Genomic DNA, 22608 nt, shown 5'->3' on the forward strand with positions numbered 1-22608 from the left:
TCTGGAAGGGATGGATTCTCCCTCCTGCGCTCCCTGGTGAACGGAGTTAAATCCAGTTGGCGGCCGGTCACAAGCGGTGTTCCCCAGGGCTCCATCTTGGGGCTGGTCTTGTTTAATATCTTTATCAATGGTCTAGACGAGGGGATTGAGTTGTGCCCTCAGTAATTTTGCAGATGACATCAAATTGGGTGGGAGTGTCGATCTGCTCGAGGGTAGAGGGATCTGGACAGGCTGGATTGATGGGCTGAGGTCAAGTGTAAGAGGTTCAACAAGGCTCAGTGCTGGGTGCTGCACTCGGGTCACAACAACCCCAGGCAACACTACAGGCTTGGGGCAGAGTGGCTGGAAAAGGACCTGGGGGTGCTGGTCAACAGCCGGATGAACATGAGCCAGCAGTGTGTCCAGGTGGCCAACAGCACCCTGGCTGGTATCAGGAATGGGGTGGCCAGCAGGACCAGGGCAGCGATCGTCCCCCTGTGCTCGGCACTGGTGAGGCCGCATCTTGAGTGCTGGGTTCAGTTTTGGGCCCCTCGCTCCAAGAAGGCCATTGAGGTGCTGGAGCGTGTCCAGAGAAGGGCAACAGAGTGGGGAAGGGTCTGGAGCACAAGTCTGATGAGGAGCGGCTGAGGGACCTGGGGGTGTTGAGCCTGGAGAAGAGGAGGCTGAGGGGAGACCTGATGGCTCTCTACAGCTCCCTGAAAGGAGGGGGTAGCCAGGTGGGGGTCGGTCTCTTCTCCCAAGTGACAAGTGATGGAACAAGAGGAAATGGCCTCAAGTTGTGCCAGGGGAGGTTTAGATTGGAGATTAGGAGAAATGTCTTCACTGAAAGGGTTGTCAGTCACTGGAACAGGCTGCCCAGAGAGGGGGTTGGAGTCCCCATCCCTGGAGGGGTTCAAAAAACAGGTAGACGTGGCCCTTCAGGACATGGTTTAGTAGGCATGGTGGTGTTGGGTTGATGGTTGGACTAGATGATCTTAGAAGTTTTTTCCAACCTTAAAGATTCTATGAATACAAACACATTTTACAAACAGCTCCAGCCTCGCTAAATCCTCCATCAGAAACCATGTGCCTGTAGAAGTACCCAGGCCATATGAGAACAGATTTTGAAGAATTTGAATAAAAAAAGCTCAACAAACCTGAGCAAAACTCTTTAGAAATTTCTAATGTGTCAAGTTTTGTCTATTGCTCTTAATTTTAAGAGTAGCCATTGTGGGTTTTTGCAGAAAGCTCATTTTAAACGGACTTTTTTTTTTTCCCCTTTCTAATTGAAGTGCTGGTCTTTTCTCTGGGGTCCAGAAACTTAATCTCAGGTGAAAAATTTCAGCAAATACTGAAAACATGAGGAAATACATATTCAGATAACAACATGCCCTCACCTAATTAATTTAGAGGGAATAATGCTACTGTACCAAAAAAAAGGGCAAAGGATCTTATACAAACGAGTACTAAAGAATTAATTCTCTAGCCAAATTCGTTGCTTCTGTAAATTAATGTGTTTCTTTGGGAGGTCTGTACACTTCAGAAATACAGATGACATTTTAAAAGCAAAAGTTGACTAGTTTGGTGCCTGAAAGCTATTAATTCTCTATTTATAAATAATTACCCTGCATTTGTCGTTAGCCGTTCAAGTAATCTGCCACTGTAGTATTGCCTGTTACGCAGGTTCCTTCGCTCTCTCCGAGCTCGTCTGCCGAGCCGCCGTGCGAGATAACGGTAACAATATCGCGTAATTCCTTCCCATTTAACGCGAAGAGTTTGGCGGCTGCTGTGCCATTCGGCTCCTTCCTCGCCGTTGCGCTTCTGAGGAGGAGAATGGTGGCAAAAAGGACCGAATTGAAATGGAGCCCAAGAGGAGGAATGAGGAAGGTGAGGTCGATGGGTCAGGTTTAACTAGTTTTGGGTAGTCATGTGAATACGGGAAACATCATCTCTGAGGGCATCCCAGTCGGTAAACGTCCGTGTGGGAAATGGAAGGGGTGGGATATACTGAATTATGTTGTTTGGCGTGAGTTTGTTGTTAAATAGGAGTTTTATAGTTAAACTTAGTCTTTAGGAAGGTCTGGCCAAGCTCCAGCACGCAGTCTCTTTGAAGCTCAGCCATCAGTTGCTCGTGCAACACACTGAGCTTCTATCGGGTGCAAAGATAAAGATTTCTTCTCACCTTTTTATACGCCGGGAGGGTCCCTGTGTCGCTGTACGTTCCCTAACAGCCAGTAATTGTCCAAGTCAGGTCTTTACCTTATTCTTAACCTCCTCAACAGCTAGTGCTTAACAGTGTTTATTCTTTAACGAAAACAGAGTTCCAACAGATGTGGCCCACAATAAAATTTCACAAGTTAAGTATTTATTATTTTTAAAATCTAACCAGCTTCACATTTATGTTGTCGAGTGCATGTTTCCTGTAGGGGTGCCTTGCTCTATTTCTGATTAGTCCGTATAAAAAGACCCAGCCAACAAAAACCCAGAAAAGCCAAATGACAACAAAAACCCCAGGGGGGAAAAAAAAAGTGTCATTTATAGATGCAGAAATTGCAGAGGTGATGCACGAGACCAGAGCCAGGTCCCCTTGACAGGTGGATCCGTATCGTGGTATAAGCTGAACTCGTTTACACCACGTGTATTTTGATGCTCGTTTACCAGCGAGGTGATGCGTGGAAGTGCGTGAAGCCTCCGTTTAGAGTTAAGGATGCTTTGGAAGGGATTTCTGCTGCAAGAAATCGGAATATCAGCCGAATGTGAGCTTTCCTCTTTGAGGCAGTAGCTGAGGAGTGAATGTTGATAAATTAATAATAATTCAGAAAAGAATTAGTGTTTTCTGTACGTAGCCTGCCTTTTGGTAAACACGTGGGAAATTCCATACTGTATCCTGGACGTCTTTATAGAATTGTTGTTTGTGTGCTCTGTAAGCGCTTACGTGGGGAAAGAGGCTCTTTAATTGGCAGGTTTTTATAAACTAGATGAAAAACTAATGACTGGAGACTTGAAATTATATTCTTGCAAGTAGGAAAAAAGTTAAAATCAGTAATAGCCATTGGAACTGTTTATTTTTGTACTGAATTTTCCATCCATGGCTTTTATATCAAGGGTTGGATTTTCAAACGGAGCAACAAAGGGATCCTCGTCCTGAGCAGCGCACCCGGCATAGGCATCGCTTGTATAAAATTGGTGAATCGGGATAATTTTTATTAAAGGTTTCATTATTACCTCATTAGGAGAGAACCATTTGGATGGGGTATGCCCTGTCACAGAACATGTTGTGCTACTTAGCGATAGTGTAATTACTCTGGTTTTTTTAATTATTAGTAGTATTTGGATGGATCGGGGGAGAAATATTTTCTCGTTTGGTTAAATATATCCTCCTAAGGTGTCATCTGTTAAAGTCAAGTTTGAAAACAAGGCAGCGACGTGAGAGTAGTCACACAGCACGTGTGCTGTCGTCTTTCCACGTGTTATTCTTAAAAGGTAAATTCCTAGTTACAAAACATCTGCGTAATAACTTCCAGTGTCTGGGTTATCCCTCCTTCCAGCCACCCAAATGAACAGCATTGCTGAGGTCACTTTATAAGCTAGCTATACTCTGACCTTTAATCAAAAAAAGGTTAAATTTAAAATGCTTATTGATAATCCCAGGGAATGAGCTATTTTGCCGCTCTTCCCTGGATAAATCTGATTAGTGCTTAAGTAATCTCTTGCATAATACATACAAATATCAGTTTCCCGTGGATAGCGGCTTGCCTGGTCGGAAATAAAAATGAGCAAGGAGGTAGTTGGACTTACACTCGGTGTGTCCTCTTAGCGAGGAGCTGATCCGAAGATCAATGCAAGCGCGAGAACAATAAGCAGTATCTGCTAAAGAGCCGTTTGCTCAACACGCCCCGGCTAGTTGCCAGATTAGGGGTTTTATTTATTAAATATGCGTAAAGGCTTCGGTGATTGCTCTAAATGGGCTAGGTTTTAGTGTGTATATTGGAAGCACAGATTGAGTTCAGAACAAGGACCTCAAGAATATTATGTGATTTATTTCCGAGTGTATTTGAAAGCATACGTTGTTATTGGAAGGATTGGTAGTATATTATTAATCTTACGCAATTGAGCTAGCTCGAGGATGCCGATGCTGTCAACTAGTGGACCCTGGGCTGGCTTGCAAATTTGGGTGTACAGAGGAGAATGAGGTAGTTCGCTTGAAATTTATCACCAATTCGGCTCTCAAAATGCGGTCCACAAAGAATCTCCAAAAGGGAATTTGGTAGTGTTGGAACGGCCTTTGCGTTCCGGCTTTGAGATTAGTTTTATACTAAATAGTGGCACTAGGACTTCTATATGGAGTGTTGTCTCATAGTGATAATAATTATAAATAATGATAACCCACTAGTGAACTATTAGTGACTGTTAGAGATCCTAAACATCAGAGATGATGGATGCAACTGAAGGTCGCCTCCAGGTTTTGGCATTTTATGACCTTGTATTTTTTTTCATTTGGTTTTTTGGGTGGCTTTGTTTTTTGTTTGATTTAATTGCATGAAACACATTGCTTTCTTCTCTGCCATTAAGCCGCTTTGCTAGCAAAACACACACGAGACTCTCGTCACTACTACGTTTTGGAACGTTATCTCTTAAAGCAGAAGAGAATTCCCCTGTGCAGGAGTCAAATTAGCAGCCAGAGAGAATTTCAATGGAATGAAATCAAATGGCTATTGGGGAATTGCAAGTGTGTTTTATATATATACGCAATACAAGGTTACTATAACACACTGAAAGGAAAGACAGCTTTAGTTGAAACCCCCAGCAAATCTAATAATAATAATTATGAATAAAACCCCAGAATGTGTGGAGAATCAGAGGAATCAAAGATATGGAAGATATCAAGAATTAAATGTTTTTCAAATGTAACTGAAACGATATTACTGTGAATGGGTGAAAGTGGTAGAACTTGTTTCAATATTTACAAGGCAGAAAAGTACAAAAAACATTTCCAAACTAATTTTTGAAAAAAAAAAAATCTATGTATGTATGGCATTGGTTATTTAAAGATATTTTTATATTAAAAAAAAATTAAAAAATGAGTATTGTCTTGCCGTGAGTGGCTTAAAAAGCTTGTCCAACCCCAGAGGTTTTTTTGAGGTCATTATATCCAGATAAAAATGTAGCTCTTGGAGGAGCTGAGAAATTCTCAGGACCACTAATTCTTGACCATAAATTTTGAATACCAAATTTTCCAGTGATCTGGAACAACCCAACCCATGATGGTCTGCCAGGCTGGCATCCTTGAGCTGCAAAATAATAGGATGGTCCATGTAATTAAACCCAGTTAATATCAGTGTATGAAAACAGAGATGTCAATGTAACTTTTGGCGATGATTTGTATTGTTATAATTGATTTCTGGGAGGATTCCTTGCCTGCGAAATTGAAAATCAGTATGGTATCTATACGATGGATCAGATTCGTAGCCATCAAGTCTCCAAATAGAAACTGCGCGCGGATAATCTCTAGTGGGAGCCCTCGCTAAGAGCCAGGGATGTATTCTTCACCTTAATCTCTCTAATATACCACAGAACTCCAATTGAAGGCGTATGCACGTATCACAGAGGTGGTAAATACTGAAGAAGGCAGATCACTATACAGAACTACATAAGTGAGGCAGAATTTTAAAAAAAAGGGATATTTATATGTGGTTTGTCCTATTTGCCGCATAATAGATGAGTCTTAGGGGCTGGAGCGAACGCTTTCCTACGACAAAAATCTTGGAGCTTCATCTTGAGTTATCGGCAGAACAAGGGCGAAGCAGCGCTGCGAGAGGCTGAGGGGGTCTGCCGAGGGCAACGCCAGTGACGGCTGGGTCGTGGTACAGGAGATGTGTGACTTCCATGCTGAGGTCAGCGTGACGTAGCGTGGCAGAAACGTCGCAGGAGGTTGAAGAGGCTTAGGCAATGGCCATAAAAATGATTTCAAAGATTGTCTCATTTAGCATTTAAAAGCTACAAATCAGTTTGTGGCTTCTGCTTGTTTCTAGAAGTTGACTAAGCTAGTCTTTGATTTTTTTAAAAATGATTTTTATTTTTTCAAATCAAAACAGACTAGGACTGGAAGTAAAATCTTTTTCCTCTCCGGTTATATTCATGGGGCCACATCGAAAATCGTGTATTAGGTTCTTCTCTGGATTCAGTTACTACCTGAATCAAACCACTGCTCCTTAATTGCTTGTGTCTTTGCATCTCAAGGACGATGTAGGTCTAAAATCACATCTGCCAAAGCTCTGCTGCTCAGCTGCAAGTAAGAGCGTAAATGTGTTGCTGCCTTCTCGCCTCGGCTCTATTCTCCATTTTCAGGAGAGAAGATAATGTAGTTCTGGAGCAGTTCCTCATTCTGTTTCAATTTTGCCTCTAAAACTTTAATGGCTAGAGAAAAAGCTTCCTCCTTTTGTCTTGTAAATACAAACCAGCAATGTCCCTTCTCTACCCCTGCAGTAATAAATTTTATATTATTCTTTTACCTAAGGATCTCAAAGAACAAGTCAAAGGGCTGTAAATATTTTTGTCTTCATTATGGATGAGGAAACTGAGTGTCTCGCAATAAATCATCATTAAAGCTAGAAATAGGACCCCTGATGTATAGTCTCACATTCCAGCAGCAACTTGGCACAGTTTTCCTCGCACTTTAGTTAATGTATTTTGAAGTTACTACAGTAAGAAGAACGTCTGAACGCCCCGATGCGCGTCGGCGTTAATGTTACAATCTTTGTGTGTCCTTATTACTTACACGCTCCTGGTCGTGTCACGTCGCAGAGCTCTGCTGAGCCAGGCTTGTGGTTTTTGGGGAGGGGAGGGGCAGAAGGGATGGAGCAAATTTAAAAAAAAAAATAAAAAAAAATGCTAGCAAAGAGGTTGGGAGGTGGAGGCAAAAAAGCAAAATCCCAAAGTAGGAACTGCATTCGGGTTATACATTTTAATGCATTCTGTATATTGAGAGATCGGTATCATTTTAATGACAGATTCCTCTAACGCTGTTCACGCATAACCCTTGCTTTCTCCTTGGGATTAAGTGTTCAGCCTCTAGGCATGAGGGTGAGATCAGGTTGGGGAATTTTGCTGGCCTTTCTTCACTGACAGCAGAGAGCAAAATTGGGTTTTATTCAGTGTAAATCTTTATCTTTTTTAATCAAATTTAGAAATGTGTTCTATATTCCATCACATCAGTGTCACATTAGAGGCATCTCAGTTCTGCAATTTGCAATATAAAAACTACCGCAATAAAAAAATAAAATTGTACTGGCAAAGTACAATATTATCCAAATACGTTTAGAAAAAAAATTCCTGGATATGATACGATGGGAGTCTTTTGTCAGTTGAACAACGCTTACAAATGCAGCGTAGCACAAAGTAGCTTAGCACAGTGAGGTGCCATACAGCAGGATGCAACGCACTTTTACGAGAGCATTTCCTTCCCCCTCCCCGATATCTAATGTAGCTAAAATACTGCAGTAACATTTTTCTCCTCGAGTGCGGAAAGAGCTGTATCTGTATTGCTGAATCCAAGTGAACTGCTTGCAACTTCATTTTTCCTTGGGAGACACAAATAAATTGCAACGTCTTGAGTTACGCTTGCTTTAAGACCAGTTTGGTAGGAGAATTAAATACATCCTCAACTCTTACCAATTGACATATTGACACAAATCTGAGGGTTCGTTGGGGGAACGATCAGTGATTGACTGTAAAGTACGCTGCTAAAATGTGATGGAAGCTATGCCTTTGATATAGGAATGAGAAAAAAAAATAATTCAAGATCTTTCCCTGCTGCAGAACACATATATGTCCATAGTTAAGGTAGAAAATATCTCAATTTACTCCGTTAACCATCTATAAAAAAAGAGATAAAATGCCTTATTCTAATAAGGCTTTGTAAAGGTATATATTTTTTTTTTTGCAAATAGTGTGGTATTCTCGGACATCAGTGCAATGGGGACAATCAAAATTGCATACACATTTGCAGATCCTGTTTGTGGTTCTGAATTTCAACTGTGTCATTGATTTAACGAGCATGGAAAATGTGTACCTCATTACTGCACATTGTCTGCTCAAGCAAAATGCTAAATATGAAACGAGAGGTTTTGCTTTGTTTGGGGAAAATAAGTTCTTGCATCTCACTGCTTCAGAATTGGGTTTAGGTGTATCGGTTCCTTCTTAAACATTAATATATAGAAATTTGTTAAAATAAAATCAACAAATGCCAGCAATGCCATAGGTGCTCTCCAGGCTGGGAAGTCAGCGTAGCCCTTGCTGGTCCAGCATCAGGTTCTGAGTGTGTGGGTGGCTGTGGCCACCTTGGCGGGAGCAACTTGCTCCCCGTCCTCCCAGTCTAGTGCTTTGGTTGAAAATCCAGTTAGCTTAAAAATCGTAGACCAAGCTGCGTGGTGTGTTAGGCTGGAGGGAAGGGATGCCATCCAGAGGGACCTGGACAGGCTGGAGAGGTGGGCCCGTGAGAACCACATGAAGTTCAACAAGGCCAAGTGCAAGGTTCTGCACGCGGGTCGGCACAATCCCAAGCACAACTACAGGCTGGGCGAGGAATGGATTGAAAGCAGCCCTGAGGTGAAGGACTTGGGGGTATTGATTGATGAGAAGCTCAACATGAGCCAGCAGCATGCACTCACACACCAGAAAGCCAACCGTGTCCTGGGCTGCATCACCAGCAGGTCGAGGGAGGTGATCCTGTCCCTCTGCTCTGCCCTGGTGAGACCCCCCTGCAGTGCTGCGTCCAGCTCGGGGGTCCCCAGGACAAGAAGGACATGGAGCTGTTGGAGCGAGTCCAGAAGAGGCCACGGAGATGATGCGAGGGCTGGAGCACCTCTGCTCTGGAGACAGGCTGAGAGAGTTGGGGTTGTTCAGCCTGGAGAAGAGAAGGCTGCGGGGAGACCTTAGAGCCCCTTCCAGTCCCTGCAGGGGCTCCAGGAAAGCTGGAGAGGGGCTGGTGCCAAGGGCAGGGAGTGACAGGCCAAGGGGGATGGCCTGAAGCTGCAGGAGGGGAGATGGAGATGGGATGGGAGGCAGAAGTTCTTCCCTGTGAGGGTGCTGAGGCCCTGGCACAGGTTGCCCCGAGAAGCTGGGGCTGCCCCTGGCTCCCTGGCAGTGGTCAAGGCCAGGTTGGATGGGGCTTTGGGCAACCTGGGCTAGTGGAGGGGGTCCCTGCCCATGGCAGGGGGGTTGGAACTGGATGGGCTTTGAGGTCCCTTCCAACCCAAACCATTCTATGATTCTAATGCTGAAGAAGGCCAAGAGGTGTCCTGTCACGTCCCCATGGATGGGGACATTGCAACTGTGACCTCGGGCCGCAAATGACACGTTGGTGCGTGAGTGATTCAGTCATGGCTGTAATGAAGTCAGTGCCTCCAGTGGAGCCAGGGCTTCATGCAAAGAATTTCTCATCTGCTAAAGCTAGTCCATAGTTGGTTGATTATGTGGGCTTGATTATGGTGCACAAGTACCTTGTCAAGGAGAATACACTGAGTGCTCTTTAATCAAGTGGAGAAGGGCTTAACGAGACTGTGGATATCTCTATAATCAGGCCTGGATGCCTTCCTGAAGAATGCACTTTATTCAAACATGCTTTTGAGCTCAGGATGGGTGTGATTCTGTGACCTGTCCTAGACAAGAAACAAGATTTAATGGCCCTTTAGTCTTGAAATCTCCTCACTTGTTTTTCTTTTCTCTCTAAAGTAAAAATCTAATTTGCTGGACTGATATTTTTTTTTTATTAGCTGGAAATAACTGGTTGCGCTGGTGCAACAGGGAGGAGTTTTATCAGGCAAGTCCAAACCAAATACTGAAATTGCTGCCTGGGCACTAGATGGGTACTGCTTCCTTTAGCTCACAAAAAGACCCAAGTTCTTCACAAAGTCTGTTCTGTCACTGATGTATAGTTTTGTAGGGTTTACCCAGAACATGTTCAGTGATTGATTTATTTTGTAATTATTTTATTTTTTCCCCTGCCAAGCATAAGTGGGTGGAGACCGTGCCACTTTCAGTATGACACTCTGCTGCAGAGGTTTGCAGTCTGTGGTCCCCCAGTCTTTTTGGTCAATGAATTCTTTTAATGTCCAACACCATCCTCTTGCTTGAGGTGGATCTGAACTTGTGGATGTCCACCCTAAGGAAAGGAGTGCCTTTGGAGACTCCTTGGTTCCTTGTAAGGTTATGGTAAAGTAATTGTAGCTTCGGATAACACCGCCTTTTGTGTCCTAGCTCCTGAAATCTGGTTTTAGACCGCCTCTGTTTTTTTGGAAGGTGGCACAAAGCCAGAGGTTCTGAAATGCCAACTTCGATGGTCTGTGATAGCACGTAACTAGCTTTTCATGTCATGAAAGCTGTGGGTTTCCTTCTTGATGCTTAAACAAAATGTTCTAGTTATTCCATCCAGACCCTGCTGGTAGTAAAACCGATGCTAACCTTCACCGCACGGCCGTAAGGGCTGACTGCGGTTGCAATTTGTGGGCTGTGCTCGGTACAGTCGGTGCTGCTTGCCACCCGTGACACCTAAGGGCACAGCTGCCACCTCTTGGAGGCTCAGCCCTTGCTGGGGACTTGCCTGAATAATGTGCAAGTTCTGATCTTCCTGGGTTTGAAACCACAACTCTCTCCCTTCTATTATTTTCTGAAAAGTATAAGATATTTTCTATTTTTTCCTTCTTGTAACAGATATTTTCTTTTAATTCTCTGTGTGGCTTTAAGCTGCTAACTTTGACAGTACCCTGCACCCCTCACTCAACTATAAATCAAGCAGCAAAACGTTGCTTCATACCTGACACATTTGGTTTCCATCTGCTTTTGAGCCACATCTGCAGATGAAAGAGGGATGTAGAGAAGATGTCGCCTTGTCAACTAGCAGCTAGAGCATTAGGGAGTTCAGAAAAGTTCAAATGCAAGCTTAGGCTTCAGTTTGGGAGTCTTGAATGGAGCAAGAGATGGAAACGATGAAGAGCAGGCGGTAGCGGTGCTACGGCAGAGCACGGGACCCTCTTCTTCCTCCAGGCAATGGGACGTTTCTCTGCAGAGCAGGTGAGCGGCAGCCAGCCCAAGGCGCTGCCATGTTGCACTTGGCTGCTGGAGGCAAAAGGAGCCATCCCAGACGAGAGGTAGTGTTGGAAGACGGAACTAAGCAAGCGACAAGGTGATTATTAAATGTGAGCTTTAGCGGAGATAAAAGCAGAGATATGGTACGGGGATGTGTAGCAGTGGTTTGCACTCATGCTGAAACGATATGTAGCTACCCATTAAATGAAAAACTAACTTGAAATACATTTTAGACTAAAGCATTTTTTGATGATTTCAAGTCAGTTGGGGGATCCCAACATAATAATAAAAAATAGTTACCTACCTTTGAGTCCATTCTCTGTCATCTGCCATGATTGTCTAACAGTTGAAGGCCCCAGTTTGGTGTTGGACACTGACTTTCCCCTTCCAGTGCTCAGCAGATTCTCATGTTGGTACCCTCTTAGTTTAACCCTGGGCTTGCTCTAGCTGTCTGCTTGTGCACCTTAACGCTAACAGTTTTAACTTTGATTGGGGTGTAAATTCTATTATGTCCCTTAGGAACATCGAAAATTTTGCCAGGCAAATTACAGGAGGGAGGAAAAATCCCAAATAAAATGTTATTGTTCATTTGGGTTGAAGAATGGTCTTGCTTTAATCTATGCTAGTCCTTAACCGATCTTCAGATTGCTGACGGTTACAATGAAGCCATTATTTTCAGTGGAGGAGTTAAGACAATAGTAATGACTCATGAATGTTGTTTCTAGTCTTCAATACAATAAAAGTGTGTTTCATACCACTATAAAATGTGAATGGGCTATCCTGCTTTTTTCCAAGTACAGAACAGCAATGTGTATCGAGCTACTTTTGTCTCCTTTAGGATTTTGCAGCTTTGTCTAATATCCAGCCTATACCAGCTCTGGAATTCCATTTGTTCCGGATGTATTCGAAGAACCCTCCCAGCTAAACATATTCTACTAATGCCTACGGTTTCAATTATCAATCGTCGTCTTTTTCAAACTTCAAATTTAACCTTCATTGATGTCATGTTCCCTATATTTTTATTGCTGCGCTTCTTACCGCTGCTCGCATCTTCCATCCTAACTAGGATTGTGATTTTAAATAGACGACGACCTCTTTGTGATTTCAGAGCTAAGTGCTTTTGAAAGGAAGGAGACGCTCCCGTATTAAGATCTGGATGCTATTTACGGATTTTGTTTGCTCTTTGTTTTTGCATATTTGTTTTCATGTTTGGACAACTGACTTAAAAATAAATTAAAAGAAACAACAACAACAAAAAAAACCCAACCAACCAAAACAGCTTTGGTTTTCTGGTAGTTAGCTACCATATGTTTAATGGTGTAGGTTAAGGTAATTTGTGGTTATTGCAAGAGATACTACGCAATTCACAGGCCAAAGGCGTCGCTGTGATCAACTGGGATGTCTTCGCAGATTGAAGCTATTGAGTTGTACGTGATAACTTCTGCATCGGTTGCGCTCGCTGATGGCTGGGAATTGCATGTCCATCTGGTTGCACTAAGAAGTTGAAATATGCTGCTGTTGTAAATCCATAGCAAACGCACGCGGCTAGTTACAGTTTCTTTCTACTTGTACGGGAGAACCAGCTAATTACTTGGAGATGATCCTGGAAGATTTTGTAGTTGTTAATTTGGTGGGAATATTCGTTTATATTGTGTAATTTTGATGTTTGTGTCAGGAAACAAGGAGTAATGTTTAATGGCTGTAGTCCAGCACATTTGTTTCAACATCTGTGATAAGAAAATGAAGTCATTTTCTCGAGAAGGAACAGATTCATTAAGAAGCAAACCAACCCAACTGATTGCCTTGGCGTATGGTTCTGTTTGCTGGTATTTCAGGCACAATGGCTGGGATTTGGGTCTCGGTTGTCCCCTGGTCGGTGGCGATCCACCCGTGGCGGTCGGAGGCAGAGATTTAGCTCATCCTAAAGCAGGCACCCTGAGCTCAGCTTAGCTGCCCACAGGTGGGTGTCTAGGGCTTAGCCCCCGACACGCAGGGTGTCGTGCGGACGCCTTCGCTCAGGCAAAGGAGAATTTGGGGCGCTAATCTTTCTAATTATTCCTTCTTGATTCAGATTTTTCAAGTTACTTCTGCCTTCATTTTCTTGAAGCTTTCCTTGTCTTCTCTCACCCACTGTTTGTGCGAACTTCCCTCTTGCAACTCCAAAATAGTGTCGTTAATCCAGTACCACTCTTAACCTTACGTATCTCTCTGTCTTTTCTTGCTGCGCCTCTGCCTTTTCCTGTGGCTTTCCAAGACCTGACTTTAATACCAGGCTATAAACAGTCCTTTCGCACTTCCCCAAAAGCTGATATTCTTCTGCCTTCAAATTGCTTCCTTGGGTTTGACCTGTAAGCAGCTCCAAGATTGCCGTTTTGATATACTTTTTATATGTCCGTATTGTGATTTTCTTTTTTTTTTTTCCCCATCAGTAAGAATCTGCGAAAGCTGTGGTCTCTTGAGTCCGTTGTTAATCAGTCATTTTACATTCCCCAATCCCAACCAGAAGAATGTTGTTTTGTTTTGTTGGGTTTTTTGGTTTTTTTTAACGGATGATAACTGTTTCTTTTGTTCTCGTAGATCCAGGTTTGCACAGAGAGCAGTTTTTCCTGCAGCGACCGTCAAACGTGGTGGCCATGGAAGGGAAGGATGCTGTTCTGGAGTGCTGCGTCTCTGGGTACCCCCCTCCCACCTTCACGTGGCTGCGAGGAGATGAAGTGCTCCCCATCAGGTAGCTCAATCCTCCGTGGGTCGCGTACCTAATGTTACGTTTCCTTGAGCAAACCACTGAGTAATGCTTTAAATTCAACGGGATGGACTCGGAGATTTTCCTCCTACGTAATAATGAGACTGGACGTGTCTCTTGCCTGCTGCTATAACTCATCTCTGCACCAAATCTGAGGGTGGAATTTGATCATAAATGTCACCTGGCCGGTATTTAAAATGGAAGTGTAAAGCTATTAACAGCAAAAATCACAGCTGAGAATTACTTACAGCATAATTTACTGTGTGTATTTTTCTAGATATAGCACCTTAACACATTGTGGACCTGTGTTGTCAATGTTTCAGGTCCAAAAAGTATTCCTTACTGGCTGGCAGTAACTTACTCATATCAAACGTGACTGACGACGATTCTGGGACGTACATGTGCGTAGTCACCTACAAAAACGAGAACAGCAGTGGCTCTGCAGAGCTGTCAGTGATGGGTGAGTACATGAACTGCGCCCGCTTTTGCTTTTCCAAGACCATTTTGAATTAGTCCCTTTTCCACAATGACTTAATTTTTCAGAACTCCAAATAATTGCAACTTGTACAAGTCCCTTCCCCGCTTGGATCCGGCGTTCACACCCATGGAAACTGAGCCTTGTAAATCTTTGAATACCTTCCACCGTGCCCGATAGCCTCGCTGTTGCCAAACACCTTATGGTATCAGCTGCTAATTGCTACTGCCTTCTGTACATGGTCCTTTCCCTTTGTTTCTCCTTCCTGAAGCCATATTTTTGGCATTACAATGGACATCCCCATTGTGCACGGTGTCAATGCACAGCAGGTTGAAAATCAGGTTTGGAGCTGCGTTGTTTTTTTTTATGTCATGAGCAGTCAACGTGGTAAGATAAGAATCATCAATGTATTTAGCGTCTTGTCACCAACTTAACAAAAGTCCAAGTCAATTTGTGGAAGTCCTCACTCGGCAGTGATGCTTGGAAGGTTCCCACTGTTAAATCCTATGAAAGCACCCTCCCAACAGAACCTGCTCCCCGCCCCCCCTCGCTCCTTTCTCATGGCAAATATTAATGGAATCCAAAATATGTTTAATAGCTGCCTTTTTTCTTTTTTTCTTTATTTAAACCATTGAACAATAGCAGAGTACATTAGTGTTATTCAGTCAGATCTAAAGAACGACATAGTTAATGCGTAGTCAAACAATAACATATTTCAATGTGCTGTTCATTTTGCATTCTGGCTTTAAAGCTTATGCGTGAAAAATACTTTCATTAGTGAATAGAGCCTTAATTTGGATTATAGGACATTCAGTGCTTGTATAACAATATCCTTTTATCAAGCCATAATAAAATACAATAATTACTGGTGATGGAGGGTTCAGTTCTATTTAGGTGCATTAATACATTTGTTTTACTGGTTAAAAATAAAACTGTGGCTTTGTAATTGTGGAAGTTCATTTATTATGGAATTGTTTTCATTATAAGGAATCAAATATTGAAAAGGCAGGTAAGTTGTTGGGCAGTATACTTTGCCTGACATCAGTTGATTTCAAAATCTAGTGCGCAGCAGGTGACTAGTTGTTGTTTGAGAAGCAGACATAAATTACGCTGACATTTCACCCCAACACTAGGTTGCAATATCTACTGGTAAGAGCACCTCTGGCTGGAGGATCATTGGATAGTTTCTGACCGTGTAGTTATCGTGAAAATTAATGGGACTTTTGTAGCTAAGTCCTTTATGTACGTTTTGAAAAATTTATTCCTGCTTTCAGCCTGTAATGCATCTAGCTTTGGCTTCGTTATGCCTTCTTGCTGCGTGTCACGTAGAAATTAAAGGTCCGTAAATTTTCATGCACGTTGACGGTATGTGACGCAACTGTAAGGATGAATGAGATGATGAAAATCTCTAAGAGAAGACGAGAGAATGCCAAATTAGTGCTAAGCAGAATGCTAGACTTACATAAAGATGGAAGATGCCACAACTGCTGACTCTGTGCGGTCTCAAGGGGAAACTAAAACTGCATCGCCATGGCACGATGCAATTGTATTCACCCTGTTGGTAGATCAAAGATTTCTTTGGTAAAGTTTCTCTTCATATATGGGATTCACAAATACAGAACAAATGGGGGGGGGAATGGAGCTGCAACTTAGGCACAGTACTGATGTACACGTCTTAATTTCCTGAGTAGATCACTCATTTGTGACAGACTGAACTGAAAATGAAACATCGTGCTCGTGTATGTTTGTATTAATAATGGAAAATGTTCAAAGGATTCAAAAGAAATTACACGACTAAACTGGAGAGATGATGAAAGCAATCCCCTGATATCTGGCTTTCCAGAGCAATATACCATGGCTACGAACTTGCTCAGAATCTGTTTATTTGTTGAATCCGTCCTTACCAGTAGGAAACTCTCAAATGCGCTCAAATTTCTCATGTAATCATTACGTCTCGTAAGCAGAATTACTTGATAGTTTTATTTTCTTCTTTTGCTAGATACAAATGCAGATATTTCTGTGTGTTTCCTTGGCGTCAGTATGCTCGGTTATTTAACAAACTGTAAATTGCCCATCGGTTTTTTGTTGAAAGACTCGTATTTTTTAATACCGATGTAATCTTTTAATTGTTAATGTATCTGTAGCGCAAAGAGGGATGAGACATTTGCAGTCAGAGTGCAAAAAATATAACAGTCCAATCATTATCTCCTCTGAAGTCTGAGTAGACAACATCAGATCAAAGGTAGTTACATCACATGGTAGCAAGATGCTTTTGATCTTTTAAATAATGAGGCTATTTGCAAGAAACAAAGCGTGTTTTGCAATGAAGTTCCTATTAGGTCTTCTGAAGAGCTAAAAATAACCCCTTCTGCGTTGGACATAGGCCTAAAACTGGAAGAGGTGAATGAATTTGCAAGAAGAGATGATACATTTTGCTAAATTTTAATTTTGTATTGTGGCCTTTTGGCAATATTTTGGCTGCATCTCCCTGTGTAATGAAAATTAAACGGTCCGGTGCAGATTAGGTACTATCTAAATCACCTGCGTGCTTGGTAGCTTCAAAGAGCTTAGTGTTTAAACAAACGTTTGGAGATGATTAAATGTGTTAACCAGCATCAACTACAATTATTTTCTAACTATTTTTTAGCTTTCAGAAGTGTATTTTGGGTTTCTGAGGGTTTTTCAATACAGCTTTTTTGTTTCACGTATTGTTAAGCAAGACTGAAAGTCTCCTTAGCTGTTTTAGCAAAGAACCCCCCCCACACCCCAACTCCCTAAATATTCCGAAGAACACAGAAATCCAGGAGAGAAAAAAAAAATAAAAATCTTTCCGTACCCTATACCTACTTGTGGGATCTCACTCTGATTGCAGCCCGCTTTGGCGGTGGGCTAAATGCTCGGGATTTCAGGAGAGATCTAATTCGTAAACCCGGTTTTCTATAGGTGATCATAATCGAGAGATGCGCTGATATGCCGTCATACATCGTTTCTTTCTTCTTCCTGCTTAGCGTTTGGCTTGTCCCTTAGTAGCATCAAAGAGCAAACAGTATTTGTACCGATACGGGACGGGGAGAGCACTGTCTCTTCTGAAAGTTGAGAGTTTTGTCAACTATTTTTTGCATAATAATGCCTATATTCAGAATTACACTATCGATGCCTTTGAATCAGGCAACTGTTTTTAAATGGATCAAGATTGAGGTAATATATATATTTTTTAAATCTTCTTTTCCTGAGATGTTCCTTAAGAAGGGAACAGTTTTCTGGTAGAGTTGGATCGGGAACGCCGGTTTGAGATACATTTAGGTCACTGCCTAAAGTAAGAGAAAGTAGTAGCAAAAAGCAAAAAAAACCCCCAAAAACCAAACCCCAACTGGATCAGAAAGATGGAGTTTGCAGAAAAAGACTGTTGCTGACTTTTACTGAGCATCCATATGTATAAGCTACAAACAACTTGGCTGCAAGTTGGAAGCGGTTTTTTTCCTATGCAAATGCCCTTTACTAGGGAGTTTTTAACACGAAGTGGGTTTAGCACTGGTTTTTGTTTGCCATCGCGGAAGAAAAGCTACGTCAAAAGCGAGGCCACGTGAGACAAGTGGCTTATAAAATCACCTCGGTCTTTTTGACAAGAATTGAACGATTGTAAGCGCCGTGCATCTTGGTCAAATCAGTTTTTCCTTGTTTTACTTCTGACTCTGCCGCATAAATTCCTGTAGCAAAATGGTTATTCAGAGATCAAGGTCATGGAAAGTACTGAATAAAGCAGGCGGGGATCACTTAGGTAGAGAGTAGCATTAAGAAGGAAGCCTGCATCACCATAACGTGGTTTGACACACCAATGAAAGCATGAAAAATGAGAAACCTTCTAACATTTCCTTTGTGAGCGCTGCTTAAGCTGATCTCCCGCAAATGCACCAGTCCCGAAATATTTACAAAAGCGGTCACAGTCTTATTGCTACTGTTAAAAGTCAAACCCGGTGATGTACCCTATTGGTATGTACTCATTGAAAAATCATTTCCAAAATATGGAAGGTTATCTGCTATTATAAACCTGTGGAGAAGCAGGCCAGATCTTCAGTGGATGGGCATTGCAGCAGCTCTACCCAAGCTGGTGAACTCCAGAAAATCGGAGTCATCCGAGGATCCGTTCCTCCGTGGTCCTACACCGTGGGGTAAATCAAACTTGCTCGTGTCTTGTTGAAGAAACCAAGCACAGAATTATTAATAATTAAATAACTGTTTAATTATCCTCTGCTCCCAGTTTGTAATATGTGAGCTGGCAGGATAAAGCGGCACAGGAATCTACGGTTAAATCCCATGCTGCTTTACTTGAGGCAAAAATGAGACAAATGACCATGAAACCCAATCTCTCTCCCATTTGTTTTCCTAATAAGTTTCGATACCAAAAAGTTCGGTGTAAACGGAAATGTAGATGTCGTTCATTATATTTCTTGCACGTATAACTTTGATTCTGACATGTCCACGTAGGTTTTCCATCGCTACAGCTCCTCTGTCAAGTCAAGCAGGTAGAAAAATCCGATGTGTTGTTCTGGCGCGCTTTCCCACAAAGGTGATGGAGCTGAGATATACCTAGTTCTCGCTGAGATGAGAGACAATTAATGGTACCGTCACCTGAAAATATGGTAATCAAATATTTAAAGTAGGCCTTGGGAAGAGACTTCTTTTTCAGGGTATGGATGTGGGACAGGCGACCCAAGCTCTGTTGGCAATATTGGGTTTACCTGCTGAAATGCAAGCAGGCTCTCTAAGATGAAGATGCTGGCCTAGATTAGACGGATCAATAACTCTTTCTGCGTTCACTCCCCGTTATTTAGAACATTTCAAAAATGTATTACCTAATCAATAGCTTTCACTGGCTTTACAGGAGCCTGTTATATTTTCCATCCAGGAAGAATACATTTGGGCAGCGTTGAAAATGAATTTAATGCAAGCTAAGCTGAAACGTTTCCCTTTGAAGTCAGTAACATTGGTAACGGAGAGCACGGTGTGGTCGCGCAGCGCTAAATTCAAGTAATGACAATAAAATAATATTGGAGGGGGGTACCCTGTAGCTGATGTCAAAAACATTAGCTATTCCGTTCAAGGATTGATTTTTTTTTTTTTTTTTATACTTAGGAAATTAAAAATCGCAGTGCTAGCGGAGCTGTGTAACCCTGTGACGGAAATGATGAATTCTTGGCGCTAACGGGGGGGGGGGGGTCTGTGCCGGCATAAACAGCAAAGCACCGCGTAGTGCCACAGGTTTTCCGTGACGAAGCCGTCTGAGCCCGGCCAGGTCTTTCCCGTAAATTCCTCTGTTGCTCTTGATCTCGGATTTGGTTTGCCTTCTGGAAGGGTGCGATTGAAGAGAGGAAGAACAGAAGGGCGGCAACAGTTTTGAAGGATGGCGGGGGGGGGGGGGGGGGGGGAAGGGAAAGGGGCTGTCCTTGCTGAGACTGATGCGTGAAGATTATTTTATTAATAGGAGGCTTGAAGATGGGGTACAAGGTAGCATCTGCGTAGCTAAATGCCTGGCACTGCTGCAGTCGTGCTGAGTCAGTGCAAGTATTGGAATCAGCAGAGTTTTGCAGAAATTTTTGCAGTTTTCCTTTGACGTGTGAACGTGCTTGACGCTCTGATAGATTTATTTTTTTAAAATTGTTATTTTATTTTTTTTAAATACATCTTGAACTATACGAAGCGGTTCAGCTGAGCAGAATGACTGGCTTATCCAGCACCCTCAATCAAGAAACTCAAGTCATGACTGAACGCCTCGGAGACACAAACTATTTGAGTAGGCGCGAGTGCTAGCATCTCCGCAGGAAAGCTTAAAGCTGATGAAATGATTTCTTTTTCCCTTTTAAACAGCATTATATTAATCTGTGGAGCTTCCTATCGGAGCATGGCTTTGGAACCAACAGATTGGTAGATGGAGTCAAGGTTTGGCATTGTTTTAATGGATATGAGCACATTGAACACCGTAGAAAATAGGATTTCAACAGTCTCTCTTCTACGCGTCTGTATTTTTATATAAATAAGCAGAAAATACGTGTGTATATATATTTGTGTGGGTGTCAACTTCAGGGTTGACTTAGTCCTTTATAGGAAGAAACATCCACTTCTGTATAATAATAAAACTATGTTATAACATAAGCATTGATTATTTTATACCTATTTACCACAAAGTTTCTCCCAGCTTACTCTGACCAGCTAGTACTGGTAGTGGGGCTGGACTGGAATGAACAGCAGTCTGATCTTTGAGAATTTCCAGATAGGTTGTCGTGGGTTTGGTTTGTTTTTTTTTTTTTTTTTCCTTCCCAGTCCTGTTTAATATCTTAATTTGCTTTTAGAGCAGTTTGAAAAATTTGTTCAGAGGGATTTTTTCCTTTAATGGAGTTAGTGAATAACGAGGTGAATGCCTACTTGCAGGTAAAGGGAAGCTCACGCTGGTAATGGTGTGTGATTGAAGGACAGTCAGCTAATTTTTATTGCCATGGATGGAATGGGAGTTGAGTGCCTAATTGAGATCATTCTGGAAATGTAATTCTTGTCAATGCATCATGAGTATCAAATACTTATTCAGCACCTGACACACGTAAAAAGCACTTGAGTGAAACTCCAATGCTGCCATTTTCTGATAATGACATTTAAATTCAATCCTAATAAGAAGAAATATACCTAACAAGCTCTGTGATGCAGATGCTCACTTGGCTGATCGTAGGAAAATTGCTGTGTCTGGGTATGATCTACAGGTTTATACTTAAGGGAAGAAATATTCGTACAAAAATCCTTTTAAATCCACGGGAGAACGAACGTTAGGAAGCCAACTGTACCAGATCTATGCGTAGTCTGATTTTTAAACTTCTCATTTTGTGGATCAGCCTGCAATAGTTGCAGAGAGATTCTGCCAAGTAGCTTGTTTAACAAGCTATTTTCTCTCTGACAAGGGAGTTTTGCTGCTGCCAAAAGCATCAAGAGCGTCGGCGTGTTCACGTGCGGAGCCATCGCGGTGACTGCCGGCTCATTTCCTCCCAGGGACTTGTGCACGGTCCTGCTGGTGTAACTCTTGACTGTAGCATGGGACCGACAGAGATGTTCTCCATCCCAACGGGCGATAATGGCACAGTTTGCTGCCCTAGATACCTTCAGCCATCTGTAACTTAAGTTTTCTATTTTGGTATGACCTCGAGCGTGTAAAAGTTAACGTGGACTCGCTGAAAAGTCTTCGGGGTAAAAATGAGGGTGAGCTGTTGTGGGTCAGCTCAACCTTCAGTGGGGTCAAGGCCTGAAGTGCCTGTTTCAGAACCTCCTTCGTGTAGGTCCATTGCATTTTTCAAAATTTTACCCCCAAATACCTCTTTTAAAATTGTTTTGCGCGGAAGGTTTTTGAACGGCGTTGATACGTAAGGCTCAAAGTGGAGGCTTTTGCGTTGGAGGTAGTGGCGAAGGCTTAGCTTCGGTGATAGGACTGAGCCATATATGATACGAGAAGACCTATAGCTGCTGTTCCACCAACTTTTAACGTAGATTGGTATTAAAAAAAAAAATACATACTTTCTGTATAAATTCCCTGTTTTTCAAAAGCACCAGCGCTATTACTTTATAACTGTGTATTGTTGCATAGCGTTAATTAGCGCATTTTGGTATTTAAGTAGGAATTAAGTCTTTTCTGAGCATGAAACGGGATAAAACACACCAAAACCCAGAGAAGAGGTATATTTTCTTTCACTGTGCAATGGCATCTGCTTATAGCATCCAGCTGCTTCTGTCATCATCTAATAATAACGCTAGGAATCTTGCATGATATGGTATTATAATGAATACATTAGCACAGTTTAGCACCATGCTATTTCTAATGAGAGCATGTTATATTCTCCCCCCCCCCCCCCCAAAAAAAAAATTGAAAATGACAAGTAAAGAAGACGCAAATGAAATGAGAGTTTCCCCATATTGCTGGTCGGATTTGAGAAATAAAAACAACAGATGTCTACGTACATTTTAAACAGCTTGGTTTTTTTTTTTTTTTTAAAAAAAACCACAACTTTTTTTTTTCTTTTTAGAACTAAACGTTTTAAGCAGAAAGCTCCCTGGTTCCCAATACTTAACCTGACCCTCGGCTGTTTGGCTCTGACTTTCTAGCTGGTTTCTTTATCTCAATGGAGAGAAGAGCCTACAGCTGGCTTACTTCTGAGAATAATCTTTTAGCTCTTGTACTATAAATTGAGAAGTGCGTGAATATATGTTGTAACAAAAGAAGTGGTTTCTTTTGCCCTTGGAGAGGTTTGTTCTCTATTCCCGAGCTCTCCAGAGCACTTTGTGCAGCAAAGTG

At 42.2% G+C, this 22608-nt stretch overlaps 1 protein-coding gene across 1 annotated transcript in view; it reads left to right on the plus strand.

The window, feature by feature from the left end:
* DCC (DCC netrin 1 receptor) overlaps nucleotides 1–22608 on the plus strand; it is a 364131-nt gene that overhangs the window by 57938 nt on the left and 283585 nt on the right. Inside the window, exons 3-4 of the mRNA XM_075740931.1 lie at nucleotides 13642–13792; nucleotides 14131–14267. Of these exons, the coding sequence (XP_075597046.1) occupies nucleotides 13642–13792; nucleotides 14131–14267 (288 nt within the window). The remainder of the gene's footprint in view (nucleotides 1–13641; nucleotides 13793–14130; nucleotides 14268–22608) is intronic.

The sequence above is a fragment of the Balearica regulorum genome, chromosome Z (genome assembly GCF_011004875.1).
Source record: "Balearica regulorum gibbericeps isolate bBalReg1 chromosome Z, bBalReg1.pri, whole genome shotgun sequence".
NCBI classification, from domain to species: Eukaryota; Metazoa; Chordata; class Aves; order Gruiformes; family Gruidae; genus Balearica; species Balearica regulorum.